Consider the following 14,073-nt stretch of genomic DNA (forward strand, 5'->3'; position numbering starts at 1 on the left):
GATATCCACTTGCATGTGTCAAATAACAGTTGTATTGAGAATAATGATAATTCAAATAAAACTGTTGTTTTACTGTATCCAATTATACTGCATGTATTACTGTCATGTTATTATCATACTACAAAATATAAACAAAGCGATCATGCGCAACTTGTTTACATTGTTAAAATCATCATCAGCTGACTGCATTTTACCGACATCATCACTGTCATTAGTTGCTGAATGAAATTTAGTTCAGATACATTTCTTCCTTTCATAAATTATCAAGGCTGGGTTTAAAAATGCAACTACTTTATTTATAGACACAGTACATTAAATGAAGTACAACAGATGTTGCAACTGCCTCCAAAACATTTTGCAGCCTGCTCATTATTTGTTTCTTCAGCAACAACTATAGCCTGCTGCTTAAATTTAGTGCCATACTTTTTAACAAGTCGACAACTGTAACACTACTCTTAATCCTTTTGCTGTGAACCTGTTATCGCCACTAGTTACAAGATCAGTGCCCTGCTAATTGCGTAACTAATTCATTTTCTCCCTTTCATATTTGTACTTCTTTATTTCCATTACTGTTATATTACACTACCAGTATGTTATTGTAATGTTTTATTATAGTAGAGTGATAAAATATGCAAATGATATGTAAGTAATTATTCAAATAATGAATTATGTAGCTTTTAATGGTGATTCATTTCAGTGTGATACCTCTCAAAGCATAGAGTAAAGTAATGCCATTTTTGTTCTTCAGCTTAAAATTCTTCACTAAAAACCCAAATTTTTCATCCGAAAAAACCTCACAAAAAAATTAAAAATGGACTTAGCATTCTGTTGAAAATGTGAATTTATTATCTCCAATAAAAAGTTTCAGAACACCGATTTTTTTACAAAATGAATCTTCACTGGTCTTCCAGTCGCAAATTGTATCATGTTTTCTTCTGCGTCCTCCTCTGTCACTGACTTTAATCCATGATCATCTCTGATAAAACCTGAAGTTACTCTATAACTACAATATAATAAATACCACCATAATCACTGCTATTACTATCAGAACTATCTGATAGTTCAGGTCTACTACTATCATTGGCATTTCCAAATAAAAGCCTCTGTACTGCTTCATCATCGAGAGAAATCTCCTCCTCCTATGGCATTTTGATGGTTACTGAAGGTCTGGCCCTTGTCCTGAGATTATTCTGTAAGCTGGAAATCAAATGTTACTGTCTGTTGCCAGAATGCACACAAAAGCTCCTTAAAATGATGAGGGAAATGTGTTATTTATTATGAGCAGCCTAACTAGAACCAAAAGAATGACGACTGAGGAGATCAGTCCCATGGCATGGACGAGACCTTTTGACGACTAAGGAGATCAGTACCGCACAGCGAAAGGTTAATAACCATCTCAGTTACCATAACTAACATCGGCAAACAGCTATTTCTCAATCTGGTTGTTTATGTCAGTACAGTACTTGCTCTTGTTAATTCCAGTGTTTTGCAAGCAGTAGCTTCCAGTGTTTTGCAAGCAGTAGCTTCCAGTGTTTTGCAAGCAGCAGAAAGTGGTTGTTGATTGTGAGAAATAGTAACGAATTCTTACACACACCACAAGTTTGGGAAGACTGGTTGAATGTATGATGATTCACACTTAACCTATTGAGCTTTTGCTACCAGGCCTATTATTTAGTTAAAAACTAACTTACTTATTCCTTATCTATGAAATCTATGGAAACAGACAGGTATAGGAAGCCTAGCCTAGTATTATCTACCCAAAAAAAGAAACCCACACACTAAGTATATCCTCATGTAATCTACCGAAAATTCATCACCCTCTATACATGATATATGTGAGGAAATCATGTTTTGGGACAAAATTTTAAGGTTTTCATGATACACGAGTACATACACAAATTATGGTTCTTTTTGATGCTGTATATTTTTTGAGTTTTATGGAACATTACTGTTGGAAATGAAACGTGCTTGTGTATTTAGGAGCAATCTTCAGTTCCAATATCTGAAATAATCCAAAAACCAAAACACAGCTTGCCCCAGGGGTTTCAGATAAGGGATTGTGAGCCTGTACTGGTAAATAATTGCCCCACTGCTAAAGAGAGAAAAGATTTACAATGGGTATGTATATAAGATCTTTCCTTCTCTATCCAGCAGAAACATGGGCACTGGCAAAAAACAATTCGACTTTATGAAGGTATGATCTAGATTGTTAGCCATGGCCAGGGTAAAGTGGAAAGACAGTATTACAAATATGAGGAATTAGTGGAGATGTAGAAAAAAAAAAAAAAAAAAAAAAAACAAAGGATCTAGAGCCTGAGATTACTTGGACATGTGATGAGAAAGGAAGAACACTTGGTCAGAAAAGCAAAACTTTTGGAAGTAGCAAGATGAAGACCTGTGGGATGGCTGTGAAACCCTGGACAAAAGGGAATGAATGAAGATCTCAAACTGACAGGAGACGAAGAGATACAGGACAGAAGAGAGTGGAAGGACTCTTTTCCACCTAACCCTAAGACAGAAAATGTTGACATAAAAATGTTTATGATGATGATGAGGATGATGTCATGATGATAAAAATACTTGGGCCTGGAAATTAAACAACTGCAACCTTTCACTAACCCATAACCTTCTGTAATTTCAAAGAGAGATGGCTAAATTACTGCCAAAGGATTCTCATATACATATACAGAAAATGTGTACGTATCTGCCTATGAAATATTACAACCAATCCTACAACCTTGCCATTGTTAATTGTACAGGTCTTACTCAAGCTTCTCCCAAACCTATCTCTATGCTAACATGGGCTGTTTACTGTAGAAAGCTAAGACTGACTTGCTCCAATCAATGAGGATGCCTCAAGCTTGGCAAAACTAAATAAGACAGTGGCCATTTTGCTGAATGATTCTGTCGAGTGAATCCAATGGATTCCTAACACTAGAGCACAGGTGTACAGAAGCAAGCATCCTTTATATCTATCAGTACCATGAAGTCCCCTTGCCAAAGGGTTTCCTAGGAATATGCCAAAGGATTTGTTCTTAGGTGGCGTATAAAAATAAGAGAAAGACAGTTTCATTAATAGGAATGCCAGCAGGAGAGGGAGCAGACAGAACAAGAAAAAAACCCAAGGGAACTGGTCAATTTAGGATACAAAATCTTACCTTAGTGTGATATGGCTTTATATCCCTATAAACTTGGCAACTTCCATTTCTTTTTACTGATTTCAATTAATTAAAAAAATTGTCAAATCCCTAATCCTAAATTTCTGTACCAGTATGAAATTAATATGGTGCAAGGTTTACATGAACTGAAATATATCTAAAAAAATTTGATCCTTTCCGATACAATATCAGAATTGGTAGAAAAGAGACTAGTAATTTGATTATAAATTAAGAACGGAAATACAGGCTTCTATAAGTTGGAGCAACCTAGCCATGCAGTGTTACTTAAAGTTGGATATTTCTTTGCAATATTTCAAATTTGTGCACCTGGATGTGTTCTACACAGTTAAGCCTATATATATTAATACAATCTGCAATAAAAATATCAAGATTTTAGATATCTACCAGTTTAATATATGTAACAACCTTTTCAATCAGTAGTACAATACTATCATCATGGGCAAGAAAACATTCACCACATTGTGAGCATCTTCTAATCTTAAAGATAATCATCAAAAATATATATAAATTATATAAAACTACATTTAAAAATAGAAAAAGGGAGACAAAATATAGATATCATGGCATTCAGAGCAATACTATACAAAAATGTGTTGCAATCAAACATTTCCATGCATAATCTGTGAGTACTGATATAAAAATAATTTGGGTAAACTCACTACTTACAAGAAGTAAAGAATGTATAAAATGAAACTATCAACCTATGGCTACTTAACTATCAATTATAACACTACAATAAATTAAGACTGCAAGTTTTACAATACCATAATACAGTATAATTAGTTACTGCGCAGGAAGAGAAAGTGGTAGTACACTTTTGTGATCTTGAAAGAGAATTTCTCTCTTTTAAATTACTTGCCCAGTAAAAACATTGTCACATTTACTGACATGCTTTTCTATCTTAAGACAAAGAATTTGGAGACTGTAAATAAAAAGAATGTAACTTTCCTTTGCATCAATATTTAATTTTGAAATTATATCTGTACCATAATATTTTTATCCATTTACAGTTAAGGCAGATCAAAAAAACTGTTATTCAAATTCCTTATTTCAGACCCACATACACTCAGGCAATTTAGAATAATAATTCTGATTGAAAGAAACTGTAAAGAATTACACCGTACTAACAAAGGTCGTGAAATCTGAACTGTTAAGTAATCCATTATAGACTTTATTTTCAGTAGCAAAATTCCACATAGGGTATCTTAAATAAGTGACATCCCTAATAATTCTTACATCTAACCTACCCAAGTTCACCTTTAATACAAAAAAAAAAAATCAGTTACCCTGTTTATACATCCAGAACTTAGCAACTGAAACTGAAAAATATAATAAAAAATTCTGTTAGCTTCTTGGATCCTTTTCTATAGGTCAATGTTCCTTATCTTCAGGACTTAGCCTTAACCTAATGGCACCCCATATCTCCCAACAGTACAACAAACCAAACAAAAAGCATAACTTCTTGGAGAAGACAGTCAATATTATTTACTGAATGATGACCAAAAAAAAAGGGGGATAACATTAAAAGTTAGTATTTATTTTGATGGGGCCATTAATGTTTGGTGACTTTTAAGACTACTGTATACAATTTAAAGACATGAAAAATGAAGTGACTATACCACATACGATTCAGAAGCATACAAAGGTATTTAATCTACTTACTGATCAGATTGTAAGTAAGTGTACCGTAAGAGGATTCGCGCAAAATCTAATTCTGTAATGGCAGGCAAACCTTTTGAAAACTCATTGAATTCAATTTCGAGTACTTCTGTTTGAAGATTCTCCATGAACCTGTTGATAAATGAAGGATATAATTAAGAAAACAAAAAGTTACTAAAAAGCTACTGCTCTAGCACAAGGTCTATTTACCTTTCAATTTGGTAAAATAAATAAGAAGTCTACTTCCAACTATGTTAAAAGGTGGGGCACCTTCAAGAATGGATAAGTTATAAATTAGATAAATTATATCTAATGTATCTAAAACTGTTATGTGATCATTTCTTCTACTGTAAGAAACATCTTAGCTATCATACGAAAATTAACAAAACAGTCTTCTTTACTCTTATAATTAAATTAAATAACAAAACTGATTTTTCATACAAACCTATCACTCGCAATGTATGAATGTCCCTGACAGTAGCCCTCTGCCTGACAGAGAACAATAGTTGTACTGCACATGTGCCACTTAAATCTTCAGGTCTAGAAGAGGTACCTTTATCTATTGTGAGGTCATTAGGATTGGGAGGGGCTTATTATATAAGTGATGGGTTAGTAAGAAAAAATCCATTTAATTTGATAAATTTTGTTTCAACGCAAACCCCACACTCATTGCTTGAACTGCAATTGAGGAGGGGGGTTCAAGCTGCTGAATGCCAAAGAATACTGACTTGGACATCCAAGGGACTCAAAAATGTAAGGGACCATAGTCAATGATTTGTACATGTCTAAAAAATTATGGGAACTGAATCCTAAACATATTCTAAACACATTAATTGGTACCTTATGCATTTTCTTTTTTCCTGTTTAACTAAGGGAAATGCATCTATTATCTGTCTAAAAGTGCTGCCATATAAATCATATCTGTCAAATCTTTAATTTGTGTCAGACTGCTAGGAAAATTTTTCTTGTTACACACTTTATGTAGATTTCTCTTATGAAACATTTCTGGATGTTCCAAAGTTTCATTCAGCACCAGAGATGTTCACATGCAAGATTTTCTATGGCAAAAAATTATTCATAATAAGACGCTTAGAGGTAAAGGCATATTGCTCTTCCCGCCTCTTAATCACTTGAGTAAGAAGCAAAACAAAGGGATGGCACAGGACTGTAGAATTACCCTACTATCAGGGGTTTGAGTCTCTGAAGTCAAGTGCTAAAGATATCCAATGGAATTGCAGCTCTCAGCATGGTAGCTCTTACAGGGGAAGAGATGATTCTCACTGACCCACTTCTAAGATGCATATGTCAAACGTCTCTTTTGCAGTGTGAGGTTCAACAATGGAGCAGCTTGGCAACAAAGACAAATCCCTGGGGGTGGGGAGGGCAGCTTGGATACAACCAATGAAGAATCTACACTTCTTCTCACAAGGGATGGATCAATTTTCTAGTTCCATGGAAGACCAAATCTAGTCCACCAAGAAAGGTGTCCACAGGGCAAATGAACAATCCTGGTATATCTCACAGGTAAGCAGACCTGCATACTGTAATAGATGAGGGTCCCCATTAATGTTATAAATTTATATATAGTATATATATATTTATACTGTATATAGTATTTGGCTGGAATTTCCTAGCAAACACTTACAGCTTCACTGAGGCAACTCAATGCTAGATGAAGAGTGAAACACAAACACAGACAACACTTAATAAACAAAAGAAAAGAGTAATATAAAGCAAAATTACAAAGTAATATAATGCAAGAAAGGTCAATAATGTAACTCAAATAGAAAAAACAACTGCTGATGAACACAACACTGTAATTGATGCAGTATACAAAAACTAAAGATATAGGAGAAAATAACCAATAATTCCTACTGAAGGTTAACAAAATTACTCTTTAGCACTAAGAAAGTAGAAAGCCCAGAATTACAAAACACAAATAAAAATAAAAAACAAGACAAAGAAAAACTCTCCCTTCATAGATATTACTACACTAATTCTAACTGAAGGTATAAAGAAACCCTTAAGTTACTTAATAGGAACATGAACTAATAAAAATCATTAACTAGTTAACCAGTCGTTACCTACTTTATGTCAATCACTAAACCGAAGTTAACACACCCAAAACCTATATACTGTATACAGTACATCAACCATGCCCAAAAGAACTATATAGAAAACCATGTGGCAATACCCAAAAGAACTACTATAAAGAAAACAGTATATCTACCATGCCCAAAAGAACTATATAGAAAACAATGTGACTATACCCAAAATAACTACATTAAACCCCTCGTATTTTCGGTCTCAGCTACTCGCGGATTTCTCTATAGAACATATATACGCATTATTCGCTGAAAATCTGCCCATTCACAGTATTTTTCACTGAGAAATATTCACTAATTACTGTATTTTCATCTCATTTTCATGACTAAATGCACTTTTTGGTGATAAAACTATTAAAAAACTCAGGTAGTGCTCAAGTTACGATAGTTCACCTTACGATAATTCGATTTTGCAATGGGGTAAGCAATTAATACCAATATGACAATATTTATATAATATTTTTAAATTTCGAACAGGTGCAGGCAGCAGCGTACAATCAGGCAGAGAGAGAGACAAAATTACAATAGACCAGCTTCTTTTCCTCCAACTCTTTATCCCATCTTCTAGTTAAAAAAGTAACAGAGAATGATAAAAGTATTGTTAGCAACGTTATACTCTTGCATAAATGCGTACAGCCATAAACAACCGACTGAGAAACTGTTGTTTTGTTTATCACTGAATCGGATAACACCAGCCCCTTGGCTTGTATTTCAACCATCGTACGGTAATACACAATTACTATAGGTTATAGTACAAATGATAAGTAGAATAGGACTGATATATTTTTACATTATACCCTTATTCGGTATGGATAAAAGATTGGCAAGGAAATAAACTGCTAAATTTATGCTGCACATTGTAGCTGAAGCTGAGAAAACAATGTTCAAGCTGCTAAAGACTATAAATTATCGTGTATCGGCAACACGGATGAAACTACTGTAATTACAATTGGAGAGAAAGTATTTTAATCAAAACTACTGGGCATGAAAGAACACATTACTGCTATTTTTATGTTGATAAATGATAAATACATAAAGCTTGTATTATGGTGAAGTCAAGTGAAAATAGCAAATAGAATCTTAATATTTTTTACACAAAACAACCTCCCCCAAATGGCCAACATCATCTATTAACGAAAAAACAGCTAAATTAATTTCACAACGAGATGTACAGTATTTAAGTTATATTTCAACTTAAAAACACTTTGTACAGTGTTACTTAAATGCGGTGAAATAAACGCTGCATAAACGATTTCCAAACCAAAACACTGATCGCAATTTATAATACAAAAGCTATATAAGAATATATACAACATTATTGGATACAGTGAATTAAGGCATAACATTTTAACAGATCGATGAAAAAGATGAATATTCATTATGTTGATGTTTGTATAATACGATATGTGAATATACAGTACAGTATAATGTAGGCTACACTACCATGATAAACCACAGCCTTGGCTAAGCTAATTCTTGTCTGTTATTCAATTTCTCTTTGTATTGAATTATCATGTCACTCTGCATGAACCTCCAGAATTAGCTGATATTAATAATTACTATACTGTGTATGTATAGAGTATATTTTACAGTGTAGGCAAGGCTATCATATATGTATACATAGTACCGAATACCATAGTGTAGGCTAGGCTATATTCGGGATACGTTTTTTCCAACAAAGATGGGTTTTTTGGAACCTAACCCCACTGTAAGTAGGATAACACCTGTATGAGCATTTTTAGTTTTTTTGTGTGTGTTTGAACTATCAAAATAGGTAGTTCAAAGTGTTTTTTGAAGAGTTCTAAGTATTAGCGGGTTCTAGCTATTCGAGTGTGTGTGTGTGTGTGTGTGTGTGTGTGTGTGTGTGTGTGTGTGTGTGTGTGTGTGTGTGTGTGTGTGTGTGTGTGTGTGTGTGTGTGTGTGTGTGTGTGTGTGTGTGTGTGTGTGTGTGTGTGTGTGTGTGTGTGTGTGTGTGTGTGTGTGTGTGTGTGTGTGTGTTATGCATCCCCCGTGAATATAGGGGGTTTACTGCATTTAGAAAACAATGTGAAAGCTGACACCAAGCACTGCACAATAATCCTTATTCCCAAAATACAAAAGGTAATTACTTACAGAAAATCTTTGAAAGCAAGAACCAACAATTTGGGCAGATGACTCAAACAAAAAATTAACAACCTGTTATATTGTAGAATCCAGTGATTACAAACAGAGAAATTTGAGGGGAAAAGGGTGATATAATTTGAAGAAATAACGTAATTAGGGTCTTGCTGGCACAGTGCATTGGTACTACTGCTCTTCTAGAACATTAAAAAGACATGAACATAGACAATATATGCATAATGGGTTTGTGGTGGAACAAATCTAATTTATTAGAAAGACTATGATTTTATTAGGGCATTGCTTATCTAACTCATAATCCCTTTACTAGTGATGCTTGTCAAACATCAAAAAAATTTTGAGACAAAGTTTAATGAACCAAGAAACAGAAAATTTTCCTTGGGTAAATCATTGCTATTATTTAACAAAAGAGCATATATATATTGATAAATCAACATCAGACCAGATAAAAAAAAACTTTTAGGGACCTACATTTTAAACTCTTCAAATTTCAAATCTTGTTTCCCTTTCCGTCCAAAGAAGTGTACGAGCAAAGTGGTATCAACAACATGACTCTTCTGCAACTCATCCTCCAAAGGCTCAGGCTCCTCCTCACCTGTCGGATATAGTCCTGTGTAAGAAACAAAGATGCACAGTGAGAGGTTAATGTTCAAAAGCACACAACTTATGCAAATGAACATCAGCTGCATGAGCACATAACACAATCTCAGATTATAAGTTAAGAGAAGATGTAAATAATCCAAGACCATGAGGTAAGAGAAGATGTAAGCTCAAATAATTGGTGTTAGGATAGACATATCAACACTGGGAAGAGCAAGAACAACAAATAAGAAAAACAGACACACACACAACATAACAGGTTTCTGTGGCTATGCTTAATAAAAAAATTTCTGTGGCTATGCTCAATAAGAAATAAGATGTTAGTACACCCTCCATTACTTTAAGCATACTTTCTCTATTATCTGTAAAATGCAATTTCGACAAAAAGTGTTCATAGTAGTTAGTTCAACGTAAACCTATAATAGGTCCTGCCACAAAACCCTTTGTAAACTGAAAATATGCTTTCACCTACAAAAGATCACTCCCTTACAACAAGTAAGTCATTACAAGAAATAAAACTTGACCACTAAGCATATTTTCAGCTTGATCAGCAGACAACTCTCTCATGAAACCTTTTCTAGTCCTTTACAGGCTCAAATGACAACCATTCTACACAGTAGTTATAATCCTTAAGGTACCTATTACTGTAATAACAAATTTTGAGAGCCACAGATCATGATATTAGCTCACATACGCTCACACTTATATGAAACATTTTACAATTAGCACAAGCTTTCACACAGTAATTCTCAAATCTCATACTAAATGGGAGTTTAAATTTTCTCTTTGCAATGATGAAACTGACCATTGTTAAGGAAACCTTTAAAACGACTGCTTTATTTGCCCAGGTAATTATTTTTCCTGCTGAGATCTTCATTTACTCTACTTCTTCTATGTTTTGTTAGGCATGGCTTTTAGTTTTAGAAATATACTTTTTATTGTAACCAAAATATCTCCTCAAGTCATTTTGCCTCAGTACTAAAACTTTTCCATCAGCACTCTGTTAAAAGGCTTTTCTCTTTTCTTCAACAACTTATGACTTTGCTGGTTATCTTCCTGTAATACATCTGCAACCTATTCTTAGATATGTTTTCACATGGCTTTTATCTTTCATTCCAGTAATTACAACCACCATCTCCTATTGAGCAGTTGTTTATCTTCGCTTATTCCCCTCTTCAGTTTTCCAGGTATTATTACAAGGCATCAACCAAAAGCATAATAAAATAGTGGTGTGGCTCAAAACCACCACATTCAATGCTCTTGTAGCTTGGCTATTTGATTTTGGATGGAATGAAGCTTCTTAAAATTAATTAGACTTTATCACACAAATGAAAATGCATTTTCAAGTGTAGCATTAAAAAATCTGGTACTGTCCATGAGAGACAATGTATGGGTACATATATTCACAGCAACTTCTGCTATTCTTAAAGAGATGTAGTACACTGAGGTATGCAAGAATTTTTACTGGGAATACTGTTACTGAAATACTGTAAATTTCTTTAAAAATCCAACTTCATCGTCCACACAAGAGAGATATACCTGGGTCGTAAGTTTTGTGTCTCGCACTGAATATAATTAGGCTGAAATTTATCCACTACATTATGTAAAATATTTCAAAAGCCATGATTTTTATAACTAATGGCAAGGACCCACCCACCTATCTTTCAAATATGCTGTATACAGTACTTCAAAATTGAATTTCCCTTTAAACACGTGAGCACCATAAAGGATAGAAAAAGCATACCCATGCATGAGCACATTTAGATACAGTACAGAACATAATGTATAAGCTCAAGAAATTACACTGCAACCTCTTTTGAATCCTGTACTTTTCCTATAACTAACACCGCTTAAATACTAGAACACCTTACCTTATCATAAACCTCTTTGACAATGCACAGACAAATGACAGACAATGATATTTTAGCAAAAATATGGACACTAGCCATCCATTGAAAAGAGCTTCCCATACTACAAAGATACTACAAATTATCTACAGAAAATATCTTTAACCACCATGAAATGAAGTTAGGAAATTTAACTCTTAAAAACAGTTCAAATTACAGTACTTGGATAGAAATATTGAATAACTATGTTGTAATTCTCAAAATATGGATCTTGAAACTAAATTATTCTTATCCTTGTAAGAAAAATGAACATAAAAGCCCTAAATTTAATAAAATGAATAAAACAATCACCTGCATCTGCAACTTTTACGACACCTTCCAATGCTCTATTCAGCCTGTCACGCCTTGCAGTGCTGAAGATCTTCTCCAACTGTAAACATTTAAATTCTTTGTAAAGTCTGACATATAAGTGGCAATACATACCTTTTTAATATGGAGTAACTATGAATATGAGTAACCAAAATATAGCATGAACACTTGCATAAGTAAATTTTATATAGTAATGTAAAAGTGATGATGTGCGCAATGTTTATAAAACATGTATACTGAGTAATGTGTACCAATATACCAACAAAAACTTATAGTTAAGATAACAACAGTCTAACAATATATAATAACAAATAAACCAAGAAAACAATACTGTACAGTTATGGATTCTAAATATATTCCTCTGTGAACTGGGAGACATTCTTGATATGCATGTATACATACTAGGTTTAAAGTCACCTATGATAATCCTCTACATTGTTGAAAAACTGTTTCCATATCTAACAAAGAAATTCAAATACTAAAACTTATGCAGTGCAATAAATAAAAAGCTTTTAAAAAAATTATACAGCTCGACCTAATCAGTTAAAATTATTATATCATTGTATATTAAACGGCAATGAAATGCTCAGTAACCTCTTTCAGCAAGATGATTTATGCAGTAAGCCATAGTCAAAACCCAGATGAAAAACACAGTAATCCAGTTTATGGAAGAGGGACAGTAAGGGTGAAATAGAGGGGAAAATATTGCATGAAATGGCATACAAGTAGTAAACCTTACCAGTTATTCTTTACAGATCCCCAGAGGACACATAACAGAGAAGCTTTGAGAAAATATTCAAACATTTAGGTGAAAATCACTGTTTTAATCATTACACATTCCCATTCAATCCAGTCTGAATGTGTCATGTAGTCAGAAGCAATCATGTGTGGCAGCTTATTCAGGCAAGACAGCATTGTTCACCTGCTTTCTTAAAACTCAAAGTTACTTAGATGTTTATAAAAAAATTTTGTCCGCAATTTGAAAATGGCATCAAGCAAAAGCAAAAAGCACATCAGTTCCAATTCAATCACACAAAAATATAACTTTCAAATTTTTGGCATTTGTTACCATCACAGATTATCACGGGCAAACTGATGATATCACAACTTTTACTGTTACGCATGTAGAGCTCATTAATGGTGAAACTCTTTGTTAAGGCAGCTCCATTGTCAGTTGAATGTGTATATATAAATTTTTGAACAATGACTTGTCTACAGTTATCAGTTATTTTGTAAAATGACAGCCATTTGTACTACTCAATCCATATGTAGAGTACAGCACATGAAATCAATAGGAACACAAAACAAACCTTGCAAAATCTAATCTGACAACTTTTGTAATTTAGAATACTATTTTTTAACTAACTGAAAACTTTAGTTCAATCTGGATGGAGTACAACACCCATTTGTATAATGCACACAATAGTTTGAGCCATATCTAAAACTTGGATAATCTGGGAAAAACCTCACTAATTTCTTATTTAACTTTACATACTCCTCTTTTTCACATACCACTGCATACCCATTTCTCTGACAAAAATTGCTCAAAACAAAACTCAGATAAACTTTATTACATTTCCAAGTATTAAAATCATAAAAGTCAGTTATTTCCTACAATTGTACAGGTCTTCACCATGATATGACAATAATCAAGAGCAATTTACTACAATATAAAGCTCTCAATGCATGATATTCATATACTGTACTATTTTCATCTACCAAAGAAAATTACTTTCAGCATCTTCTACTAAAATACCTCTACTTTCAAGCTTTAAAAAACGAGGCTGTACACTATAAAAACATTCCATGTTCAAGACTTTGTGGTTTACATCTAGACACTACTTTTGCTTTAGGTTACGCTTGCAGACACAATTGTGTCACACCCATTTATTTTGAAGAACAGTACTATACTATTATTTTCATAATTGTGCATCAACATTTTACTACCCTTTTGCCTCTATATTAAGATAACATTCAGTAATACTACTAAGATGGTTTCACCTTGCAAATCCACTGCCAGTGATAGGCTATTCCCATTTTCATAAAGCAACCATGGTTCCTATTAACAACACTTAACCCATAGAATATGTAGGCAGGCAAATAAAAACACATTTCAATACACTGTATCCATACATCGCATACAGAGAAGAAATTATATCTTAATATCCTTCTGCGAAAAAACAACATGCCACCCCT

The 14,073-nt window shown here is 33.6% G+C and overlaps 1 protein-coding gene across 10 annotated transcripts in view; it reads right to left on the minus strand.

Annotated features, from left to right (window-relative positions):
• MICU3 (Mitochondrial calcium uptake 3) overlaps positions 1-14,073 on the minus strand; it is an 85,541-nt gene that overhangs the window by 23,093 nt on the left and 48,375 nt on the right. For 6 of the 10 annotated variants that reach the window (XM_067115242.1, XM_067115246.1, XM_067115244.1 and 3 more), the window contains 3 exons: positions 11,860-11,938; positions 9,533-9,656; positions 4,842-4,970 (listed from right to left, as the gene is read on the minus strand). In XM_067115242.1, coding sequence (XP_066971343.1) covers positions 4,842-4,970; positions 9,533-9,656; positions 11,860-11,938 — 332 coding nt within the window. Of the gene's footprint in view, positions 1-4,841; positions 4,971-9,532; positions 9,672-11,859; positions 11,939-14,073 lie in introns of all 10 variants that reach the window. The other 4 variants (XM_067115241.1, XM_067115245.1, XM_067115243.1 and 1 more) reach the window with 1 other exon arrangement.

This window comes from Macrobrachium rosenbergii, chromosome 13 (genome assembly GCF_040412425.1).
Source record: "Macrobrachium rosenbergii isolate ZJJX-2024 chromosome 13, ASM4041242v1, whole genome shotgun sequence".
Lineage (NCBI taxonomy): Eukaryota > Metazoa > Arthropoda > Malacostraca > Decapoda > Palaemonidae > Macrobrachium > Macrobrachium rosenbergii.